Source organism: Mastomys coucha, unplaced genomic scaffold (assembly GCF_008632895.1).
Source record: "Mastomys coucha isolate ucsf_1 unplaced genomic scaffold, UCSF_Mcou_1 pScaffold15, whole genome shotgun sequence".
In the NCBI taxonomy this organism is placed as follows: domain Eukaryota; kingdom Metazoa; phylum Chordata; class Mammalia; order Rodentia; family Muridae; genus Mastomys; species Mastomys coucha.
Window position 1 is genome coordinate 54,791,769 of NW_022196897.1, and position 12,223 is coordinate 54,803,991.

Below are 12,223 nucleotides of genomic sequence, written 5' to 3' on the forward strand. Positions count from 1 at the left end.
TTTTTGTAGTTAAGAAGACATAGTTTATTGCAAGTAAAGGAAAGCATGCTTACCGGGGATGAAAATGGATAATGACTAGAAACACCATTGTGCTGATCCATTTGTAGGTAGACTCTGTATTGTTTCTAAAGACTCTAGAATACATAGCTTCCCACATGATTGACAACCCATTTGGGTTGACTTTCTGGAGAAGGCAATGGTACATGAAGTGTTCTTCTGGATAAGAATTGCACAAAGTTTAGGGCTTCTAGAACTAGGTTCAGTTCGTTATCAATTAATAAACAGGCAGTTCTGGTACTTAATGTCTCCTCCTGGGATATGATTCAGAACATATTTCTCTGACCAGTAGCATCCTACAGTTCCAGTCCTTATCTCTACAACTATGGTGTAGGAGAGAGGGGTGTAGCCCTAATATCCTTCAAGGTGGTTAGCTACCTAACAGTACTGGGTGATTCCTTTTGACTGTTAATGGGTCTCTGGCTTTGAGTTTTTGAGGACAAAAAAAAAAATGTTTCTCAAACATCTTTATTGTCATCTCACAAACTCAGAAGGACAAACCAAAACCCTAAGGCAAATTCCGCCTACTTAAAAGAACCAATCAATCTCCATGCTCAGAGTCACAAGCTATGAACTGCTAAGCTACCAAAATCTTCCTGTCTGCTGAATTTTAGCTGAACACTTCCCCCAGAAACAAATGAGCTAGAAATGTTTGTGAAGACCTCTGATACACATAGAAGTAAAGACACTTAATTTTTTGCTCTTGTCTTATATTTAAGGCCATTGAGACAAAGAGAATACAAATTATATCATAGCATTATACAAAGAGTAAGGGAGAACATGTCTTAGCATTACCAACTACTTCCTCTGGGATCCATGATTTAATCTTTAGAGCTCTGTGTTACACATGACTCTGTCTCAATCTTTAACCATACTACTTCCTGGCAACTTCCTGGCCCAGAGATATATCTTTGAGGGCCACCCAAGAACTCGAATTTGTTTATCCATTAGCTATAAGTACACATTCCTGTTGGCCACTCAAGATCCTACCCAGGTTCCCTTTCATATTTCACATGATTCTGTTTATGTTTTCTAATTGGATAAATGCTACCTTGCATTTAGCGTTGATTGAGGTATGAGGCTGTGCCAATATTTGTTCTCATATCTGATGAAAAAGATGGTCAATAAAAACAGTGCTTCACTCCATATGTACGTGGGCTCCAGGACTTCAGAGAAACGCACTGCAAAATGCTTCAAACTCCTTCAAATATTGGCATTCCCTCACCCCCAAACCCACCACCCTTAAATGCTAATGTGCTTTCTGCAATGAGCATGTTCCACTAGTCAAAACTCTCCCACAGCATTGGCTTGGTGCAGTGCACGCACACCAGGATGAACCATGTGAACATCTTGGTGTTCACATGTTTCTCTCATTTTATGCCTATTGCATATGCTGTTTGCTTGCCTACAATGCCCAGACTCCTTCCAGTTCCCAGTAGGTTGTGCTTCACATCCAGTTTAGCTTACTTGAAACAAAAATCTGAGGGACCACAAAGAGTACTGCATCCTGAAATGTACCAGCATAGACTAGGATGGCTTTTCCATCCACCACAAAGCTTATTATCTCCCAACAAGCCTTGGGAAGTTGGAGAGTGGCCACTTTCTGGTCACTTACTAGCTGTAATCCTGATCGAGATGTTTAACATCCCTTATTTCTCCTGTAAAGTGAGGAAGATATGCCTTTCTTGAAATACTATAAGGAATGGTGCTCTATAAAGCAGAATAAAATGCCATAAAATATCACACATCACAGAACACCTGATCTGGTATGTGTAGTTTATTTTATTTTATTTTTTTTTATTTTTAACTGTTTTATATGCATGTGTGTTTTGCTTGCATGTGTGTGTATGCATTAGTTGCATGTCTGGTAACCGTGGATGCTAGAGAGGGAATCAAATCATATGGACCTACAGTAACAAGTGGTTGTGAGCTTCCATGTGGGTCCTGGGAATCAAACTGGGTCCTCAGGAAGAGCAGCCAATGTTCATAATTACTGATCCATCTCTTCATCCCCTTGGTATATGCATTTAAAAATGAGAGATAGTGAGCTGGGTATGGAGATGCATTTCTGTGTTCCTAACACTAAGGAGGCTGAGGAAGAGGATCACTAGTTCAAGGTGATCCTAGGCTATACAACAAAACCTTGTCTCAAAATTCAAAATAATAGTAATTTGGAACCACTGAAATTAAAACTAAATAATAGTGCTAGGATTTAACACATGCATTAGCTGTCTAGCAGAGAGTGTTTCTTCTTTTGTGGAGAGTATCTGTAAAAATACAAACTTTCTTTACATACTCATTTACCTCTCTTGTATTTCTAAACTCTCCATCTATCTGTATTTACACAATCACTTTGTGCAGACAAAAAAAACCCTCACTGAAACATATCATAAAATGAATTCCTACTCCTTTAGGACATAGATCTATAAGAGGAAGAAATCTTTAATATGTAAGAATGCATTGCTATAGAGATCTGTGGATGGGATTTGGGGAAGGTAAATCCTCCCTCATATTCTTAGAATACACAAATAAGCAACTGGCTTTTCAGCTCAGAAAGGTTTGTGGATGGTGCTTACTATAGGACCACCGCATCTTTCTATATCCCCACATCTCACTACTTCCATCCCTACCTTGGCCTCTAGCTTTACCCTACCAATTAGTCTCTCATACACATCATGTTCTTCGAATGTGCTCTTTATTTTGTCTGTGCAATCATTATCTGGATAACTCCTACTTGTGTTTGAAGCCTCAACTTAGCTTACTTTTTCTGATTTACAGTCTCCATTCATTGTTCCATCACTGCTTGACCCTAGGATGGGTAAAGAATTGGGCCCACCCTGTAGCACATGTGAATGCTGGCCTCTGGAAGTTTTCTGTGCCTGGTCTATAATACTGTCCCTATTTTCTCAAATACTGTCTTTCCCAGTCCAGTCCTATATACTTCAAAAAAGTCCCATGTTGAAAATTATTTTAATTATTTGCTTGAAATCTAACCTCTTAGTGCAGGATTTTCCAGGTCAAGGATTTGAATGCTAGTTCTCTTTTCTCAATACTCTCTAGTGAAAGAAAGAAAGAAAAACTGGAAGGAAGGAAGAAAGAGAGAAAGAAAGGAAGGAAGAAAGAGAGAAAGAAAGAAAGAACAAAAAAGGAAGAAAGAAAGAAAAAAGAAAGTGTTTCAAGTATTTGATTAATTGGTAGATTCATGGTTAGTAAACTCACAAATGAATGGGTGAATTTTAAATGAAGACAGCTGTGAAATGGGGGATAGTAATTTGACTCTGTAGGGACAGAAGACAGACAGTAAAAACGGAGAACAAATAACTAAAGAAATCCCCCATTAATTGTTTGATTAATTTCCCCTGAAAATGACCCCTTACCAAGATGCTTCCAAGTCCCATGACATCTTAGTAATGGTTGGCTCACAATTTAGTAGGAAGATATACAAGAGACAAGGACAGAGAGATGATAAAGATATTCTTAAAGAATGGGATATACAAGATGAGATCTTGGTCAAGTTTGGTTTCCAATACCATCATGATTCTCATTCGCCAGTCATTGTGATTAAAATGAAGTCAGTATTTGTATATCACAAACTGAAAGTCCCTTCTCAAATTCTCTACTGCTAGTTTTCCTCAGTTACTCTTCTTACCTCTAAAGCAGGGGTTCTCAGCCTTACTCCTTTAGGACATAGATCTGTAAGAGAAGAAACCTTTAATGTGTAAGAATGGATTGCTACATAAATCCATGCTGTGACAGTTCCTCATGTTGTGATGACCCCAACCATGAAGTTCTTTCATTGCTATTTCATAACTGTAATTTTTCTACTGTTATGAGTCATAATGTAAGTATCTGATATGCAGAATATCTAATATTGTGACCCCTGTGGAAGGTCATGATGCAGACGTTGAGAATCGCTTGCCCTAAAGGATCAAACTTCCTCATTTGCTTGAAGCCATTCATCCTGACCTTCTCATTATTAGCTTCTAGTGCACCTTAGAGCAGAAATGTTCTCTAGGAGGCTAGAAATACTGGATTATATATTACAGAGTTCTTACTGGATGCACATCTGACTATGCAAAACTTATATGGTTTGAACCCACTATGCTATTCAGTTCAATAACCAAACTTCAATATTCAATAACAAAAATGAATTATTGCTGCTCTCATGGTTAGCTCTAAGCTTATACAAGAATATGGGTTGTAAGTTGGCAAAACTAACCAGCCCAAGCACATAGTTGTCTCTGAAGGAGACTTTGTTGAAATTAGTATTACTGCCTTTGCCTTCTAGAGCTATAGAATTCTGCTCTAACTAGGAAGGAAGAAATAATTTTTTACATGAATGGACTCTGTAATTTGACACATATATTTGGCTGGGATACTATTTATAAGCTCTAGAAAACAATTCCAGTTTTAGAAAGGATTAGTGTTTCAAAGAAAGACTATTCATTTGAATACCAGTTTGTCTTTTGTAACATCTTCATTGAATTTGTGAACTTCAAGCTCAGCTGTCACTTTGATTATAAGCATCCAATGTGTATAGAGATGTTAGTCAGTAAAACAAATAAACAAATGAATAGATGAATAAATAAAAAAAAGTCCAGTCTAATTTCCTCAAAGATATCTATAGGGACATTGATAACAGAATATCCCATGTCATTTAGAACAACTCTGAAATGAGTATAACCAGGGCAATCAGTTGGTAGTCTCCATGTTTTGCTTAGTTTCATGTAACTGTAACCAATGTACTTCAGAAAACAACATACAAAGGAGAAAGATTTCTTTTGGTTGATAGTGTCAGAGGTTTGACTTCATAATCGTTGGCTTATTTCTCAGTCTGGACACCTCTTGGTCCCTGAGACCATAGAGGAAGGAATTCAGACAAGACCCATGAGCCTAGTATAAAGGAGTGGTAGAATTTGTTTGTTCAGAAGAGCAGAGCATGGTCTGAAGAGAAGTGGTGGATGATAGTCAGAGGGACCATAGCATCCGTCTACATTTTAGGAAGGGTTTGTACCATTTCCACAGTCTTTAGTGCATGCAGCACTACCAGAGGAACTCTGCCATGGGCATTTAAGGAGTGGGCAGAACACTTAGATTGGCTCTTACTGGAGCAGGCAATGATATGCCTTTGTTCTTAACAGAAAGCCTTCTGAAATGCAATACGCACAAGGTTTAGGATTCCTGGCTCCCGATTTAGACAGTTATCTACTAATGAGATCCCAGGCACTTTAGCAAGGCAAGTCTTCTCCCATAGTGAGTGGTATGATTTGGGTACCATTCTTCTGACTGATTGTTAGAGTCTCAAAATTCCAGTCTTTGTTTTCTTGGCTATTGACTATAAGGGATGGGTCTAACTCAGTGTCCTCCGAGCCTACAAATGTCTAAGTAGATACTTAACAGTAAGACAGATGAGCATGGTCATGGGAGAATGCAGACGTGGATGCTATTCATTTCATGGAAAACAGGATATAGGCAGTGAGGAAGGAAGCAGAATCAAGGTATGGTTTTGGGACCTCCTTTCTCCAGCTATGTCCTACCTTTCTAGGGCCAAACTTCCAGTAAATGAGTGTCTTTGGGAGGTACTTTATTCCCAGACATAACAAAGAGTAGGTATATTTGCCAAAGCCTTGGAGAAAGCAGAATTGCATGGGAAGAGCTGTGCCACTGCCAGATCAGAAATAGGAAGCAATTCTCCCTCAGACTGAGCCAAGTAAGCAAGATATTAGCAAAGGTTTGTGGGCAGTTATCAACACATTCTCAAATGGGGAATTGGAGGAAGCAAAGAAATGTTAAAGGTTAATTTTTTATCGAAATCAAACGATTAAAAGCTCAAAGTCAGAAAAATGAAAGTGACCTGAACTGTATGTGAGCTTGTCTGAAAGATTTGAGAGCAAAAATTGTGACTAAATGGCCTTTTGTGACGAAGAAGACCCTTTTTGAAAAATTAAAGATGTTAGCTTTACTCCAGAGTCACCTAGTGCTCATGGTCAATGTATTCATGTACTGAAAATCAATATTCATAAACAATTTCTGTTCATGGGAGAGGAGAAGCTAGGAGGTTATTTCTGGGGCTTCTTGGGGCTTATGAAGATGAATGGCCATGTTTACTTTAGTCATTGCTGTTAATTCTTACACCCTTATTGTGTTTATTCAATAATATGAAAATGGCTAAGTAAACATGAATAAAATTGTACTTTATTGATTTTGCAGAGTTCTGAGGAAGATTTCTGAGGCATGGAGCTTCCAGTGGGTTTGGAAGAAAGTAAAGTGAATTCGGTGGTGCCACAACACAAATAAGGTCCATGGACACCCACCAACCAACTCCTCTCTGGCAGAATTTTTAGATTGCTGAATAATATGCTGCCTTTGCAAGAGAACAAGGAACTAGTGCCCAAAAGACGTGTTCTTCAGTATTTGGATTAGACGTGCTCTCAAGACAATGGCTTCAAAGGTCTCCTGCCTCTATGTATTGACCGTTGTGTGCTGGGCCAGCGCTCTCTGGTACTTGAGCGTAACAAGACCTACTTCATCCTACACTGGCTCCAAACCATTCAGTCACCTAACAGTTGCTAGGAAAAACTTCACCTTTGGCAACATAAGAACTCGACCTATAAACCCACATTCTTTTGAATTTCTTATAAATGAGCCCAACAAATGTGAGAAAAACATTCCTTTCCTTGTGATCCTCATTAGCACCACACACAAGGAATTTGATGCCCGCCAGGCAATCCGCGAGACATGGGGGGATGAGAACAACTTCAAAGGGATCAAGATAGCCACGCTTTTCCTCCTGGGCAAAAATGCTGATCCTGTTCTGAACCAGATGGTGGAGCAAGAGAGCCAGATCTTCCATGACATCATCGTGGAAGACTTCATTGACTCCTACCACAATCTCACCCTCAAAACCTTAATGGGGATGAGATGGGTTGCCACTTTCTGTTCAAAAGCCAAGTACGTCATGAAAACCGACAGTGACATTTTTGTGAACATGGACAACCTTATTTATAAACTCCTGAAACCCTCTACCAAGCCAAGAAGAAGGTATTTCACTGGTTATGTCATCAATGGCGGGCCAATCAGGGATGTCCGCAGTAAGTGGTATATGCCTAGGGATTTGTACCCTGACAGCAACTACCCACCATTCTGTTCAGGGACTGGCTATATCTTTTCCGCTGATGTGGCTGAACTCATTTACAAGACCTCACTCCATACCCGGCTGCTTCATCTTGAAGATGTGTATGTGGGACTGTGTCTTCGAAAGCTTGGCATACATCCTTTCCAGAATAGTGGCTTCAATCACTGGAAAATGGCCTACAGTTTGTGTAGGTACCGCCGCGTCATTACTGTCCACCAGATCTCTCCTGAAGAAATGCACAGAATCTGGAATGACATGTCAAGCAAGAAGCATCTCAGATGTTAGGACTTTTATCAATGTAAATAACTTTCTTTTCTAAGAAATGGGGACTAAGATGTTGGTATATACAGGTGTCACCAAGGGAACCTAAACTGGTAAGGGGTTTTGTAAAGGTTTTTGCTTCCTATTCCTAATTCTTTCTTGGATCAGATTTTACAAGCATTGGGCTCAGCCATGGAAACAGTGAGTGATTTAGAAGGGCCAGATTTCATTCTCAGGTCCTAAGACATTGCCATTTATTTCAAAAAGTGACTCTAAATAACTGCCAGGATTAGTGCACTGTGCATCTGAGATAAAGATCTGGGCCAGGAGATAGAAACTCACAGTAATGTCTTCACACCATATCTGCAAACATAAATAATAATTCTTTCTTAAAAACATCAAAACAAATCAGAAAAGATACACAGTCAGGAACACACACTAGATGTGATCATTAATGCTGTGTGCTGTTGTCACATAGCATTTTTACATATGTTTCCATGGATGTGTACAGAATTTGAGATTCTACCAATAATTGATTTTATCCCTGGGGTAGGGAGACTATGCCAGAATAGATGGGGATGTAAAGTTTCGAATCAATTATCCTATATGTATAGAAAACATCTCAACATGAAATCACACGGATTAAGTCTGGTGAATTGTACATAAAATGATACTTTAAGTAAATAAATAAATGTTTTTTTTTTCCCCAGAACACACATTACATGGTGCCACCAAGGAGACTACCAAGTGTAGTAGTCTCACCTGCTTCCTTTCATATTATACCTTTAAGTGCATTTTATGGTTTTTGGATCAGGCAAGTGTATGTCTCTATGTGTAGAAAACACATTGGTAGGAGGCCCAGAAATAATACATAACAATTGATAAGATGCAAATCTAGGTACCCATTCTAATTAGCATAAGTTGGCAATAGTGCATAATGCCCCTCTCACACATTTGCAAAGCACATGAGAACATCTTTAACAAGTACCAGTATTATTAAAAGATGTACCCCTGCTACCAATAGAAGAAAGGCTCTCTTAATGTCTAAAACATTCACATATGTTTAGTAGCAAAAGTTCTTTGAGATGTTCTGGGGATTCTGTGGCTGAGATCCATGGGAAGGAAGGATAGGGAAGCCGAGTTCAGATCCCATTGATGCCACCAATTTATATGGACCATATGAACAGACATCTCATATTTGATGTACTTCTGTATGCTCACTTATAAAATGGCTACAAAGAAAAATCTACCTCACAGGTACTGTGAGAGCAAATCACATTTGCTAATAAGTATTTTGAGATCTTTAGTTTAAAAGGTGCTACGTAATGCCATGGATCATGCACGATGCTAAATGCTGAAATGATTACAGTAATTATAAAGATGGTTATCCATTGTGGCCACATCTTCTTAATATAACAGTTTACCAAAATAAAGATCGACTGTGATAAAGATCAGCGTACCTAGTTCTTCCAAGACTTGATGTTTCCCTGGCTGTAAGTTAGTTGATATGGAGAAGCTTCGGTTTCTCCACCACAGTCTCTCTCATTTTAGGGATGAATTTTTCACTTCAGTGTGTTGCCTTGGCATCCTGGGATGTTTAAAGCAAAAGAATCTACTTTGCTTTAGGGAGGAGCTTTGCATAGGTTTTGCAAAACACAACTTAGATGAGAAACATTTGCCCTGTATTCTCAAAACTCTTTAGAACAAGTAGAGCTAATCTGCTCCCTCAGAAGATGAATAAACACCCAGCAAATCTCCACAGTTGCTCATCTACCATTGATGCCCCACTCCTTGTTGTGATGCAAAGAAAGCTGAGAAAGTTGCTCATTTGAGCTATTTTCTTTGTTCAAACCCCCCCCCCCCATAGAAGCTGATAGTAATGGAGAGACAATGGAGTAAATGGGGTCCCATAATCACATACTCTCTTGCTAGGAAACACTGAATATTTCATCAGTCCCCCCCCCCCAAGTACTGAATGACATAGGACTTCCCATCCTTTTATATGATGATGTCAAATGACCTAGAGAAAGATGAATCGGGACAAGGTGACCAATCCTCCCACTATCTAGCCTCAAACCCTATGAGCTCCAATGGCTGCGACAGTCTCACACCCTCAGGGCTCATTGGTCTCCCAGCAAGCAGCCCAGCTGAACGCAGTCTCTGTCTCCTGCGATGGCCTTGCATCTATCCTATGCTCAGCCAAACCACTTCTCATGTCCAAAATCTCACACTATAATAACCATGTATGTACATCTATGAATTGCTTTATATGTAAGTGCGAAATAATGTATTGAGCCCTAATCTTGAAAAGGAGCAAAAAAAAAAAAAAAAAAAAAAAAAAAAAAAAAAAAAAAAAAAAAAAAAAAAAAAAAAAAAAAAAAAAAAAAAAAAAAAAAATCAGAAAATCACATGTCTTAAAGAACGGTTTCTTAACTTTTTTTATGCTACATAGTGCCCATATGAGAAACATGTAAATAGACATCCAATATTACATGTATATATTTTAAAGATGCTTTTCTTGTCACCTAAATTGTATGTACGGCTAGAATCTGCTTGATATGTAACATTTTCCTCTGCATGGAACTCAATGAGGCAAGGCCATTTGTCCAGGATCTCAATAGCCTTAAGCATGTTTGTTCGCTCTTTGTTTTTTTGGATGTTCAAAAAAAAAAAAATGGTTAATTTGTCAAGGAAAAGCTCTAATTTTCTACTTTTGTTAATTTTATGACAAGAAGCTGGTCAAATTATTGTCATAGTTATATATTAAGCCATTCTTAACGTTTGTTTAAGAAAAATATACTAATGGCAGTATTCTGGGGCTAGGGGTTCTCGCTCAGTGGTAAAGCATTTGCCTAGCATGCCAAGGGCTCTGGGCTCAGCCCTCAGCCCTGCAATAATACAGTTCAAATAATGTCGGCCCTACTGTGCCAGAAGTCACTCAAATAATTTTTCTAAACACTGTCTGGGTCCCCATTATTTCTCCACTATACTGGATAACATCAGCACCTAATCTTAAAAGTTTCTTAGAGGAAAAGATGCTTTCTCTTTGGTGCCTCGTTTGTGTGGCTTTGTGTCCTCTTGGAGCAGTTTCAATATACAAAAATGTACTTTCAAATAACCAGATTCAAAACATGAAGATCATTTTTGATTTGAATTGATACGGAAGAATAAAACCCCTTGTGTGATAAGATACGGAGGGGAAACAAACTCTTTACAGAGAAGTCACGGAAGGAGTTTTTCAATCAAGTTTCTTCTAACAAAAGACAATGGGATATTTGTGTACAGTGTGTGGAGTTCATTTTCTACCTTTCCTAATCTGTGAGTTCAAAGCGGGGAACCGATTGTATCATTTCTGTAAAGGTGAAGATACTTTTTATAAGCCACAGGTAACTTGTGAATGAAAGAAGTCATTCACTAGAGACGCTTGATGAGAATTGACATTTAGGTATATTGTTATATATGAATGATTGTATTTATGTATTTATTTGTTCAAAATTGTACATATGGTTTTGCCAAAAGTAACTGTGTGTTAAAGTGCACTCTCCGGGTTTGTAGTACTTAGGGTTACATGGGGTGCCAATCAAGCTGCTAATCGGAAGACTATTTTTTTGTATCGGTGTTACAACATATGACAAATAGATGACGCTGTCTTTTCATTCATCCTCTTTCCCTTCCTCTTGAAATGTAAACTGTGGGTTGAAAGCACGATGCAAATTGTACAGGCCCACCTGTCAAGAGGAAGATCATGGTTTCATAAGACTGATTTTTTTTTTTTTAAACTCCTGGGACAAATAAACAAAAGAAGAACTAAGCCCATTTTTCTGCTTCTTTTGAATGGCTCTCTTTGGGGAGATGTGATGGTTTATACCCACCCACTATAATCTTCCTAACGATTTCAACATAAGCAATACCTTAAATGACTCAGAGCTTGTCCATAGAAGCATGAAGCAAATTAGTGGTGTACTCGGAGAGCGTTTGGTCCCATAAATAAGCTATGGACGACCTCTGGGTTTAGGAAATGTGCTTCTTGACTACTTCTCATTGGCTTTAGAGAAGTGTTTTACTATCCAATTAAGTGTGTGTGTTGAAAACGTCAAGAAATTCCACCTACAGAGGGACATTCGGTGAAGATCCTGCTTAGCAAACCAGGACACAGTAAATCTAAGGCAAAAATCCCACTTAGTGTTGTATCTATATATCTACTTTGGAATATTCACATATGCTTTAAGAGTTCATTTATGAATGAAAGAGTTATTCCACCATTCTGTAGCCTAGGTGAGGAGATGCTGACTCCTGATTGCTAACTATTAGCAAGAGACGAAGAGCTATTTAAGAAACTAAAGCATTTTTAAATATTATTATTAATTTTGATCCAGCTAAAGGAGATGTAAATTTGGGTTTAACTTCTCCTCCGATTATGCCTCCATTTCATGAGGGCAAAATATAAACTGAAATATGTGAGTAAACAATTAAAAAAAACATAAAATATGCAGTTTTGTATGCCATGTGACTTTTTAAAGGAGCCAATGCCAGGAGCAATATTCCCAGGGTATTGTACCAGATGAGAACAATCCTATTCATTTGTGGACATAATAGAAATGCAAATTCTTTACCTGTACCACAGACTTGAAGGTGTAGCTCAGTAATCTAATTTAAGAAGAAATTTAGGTGATCTAAGTGCATGCTGAAGTTGAGGGCACAGATCTCTAAGTTTAGAAGATGTGCTTCTCGTCTGCTTCTCATTGGCTTTGCCAACTGTCTTACTATCCA

The 12,223-nt window shown here is 38.4% G+C and overlaps 1 protein-coding gene across 6 annotated transcripts in view; it reads left to right on the forward strand.

Annotated features, from left to right (window-relative positions):
• B3galt1 (beta-1,3-galactosyltransferase 1) overlaps nucleotides 1–11,945 on the forward strand; it is a 548,275-nt gene extending 536,330 nt beyond the window's left edge. For all 6 annotated transcript variants that reach the window (XM_031370493.1, XM_031370494.1, XM_031370495.1 and 3 more), the window contains one exon: nucleotides 6,268–11,945. In XM_031370493.1, the coding sequence (XP_031226353.1) occupies nucleotides 6,497–7,477 (981 nt within the window). In that variant the 5' untranslated portion in view covers nucleotides 6,268–6,496 and the 3' untranslated portion in view covers nucleotides 7,478–11,945. The remainder of the gene's footprint in view (nucleotides 1–6,267) is intronic.
• The last annotated feature ends 278 nt before the right edge of the window (nucleotides 11,946–12,223 follow it).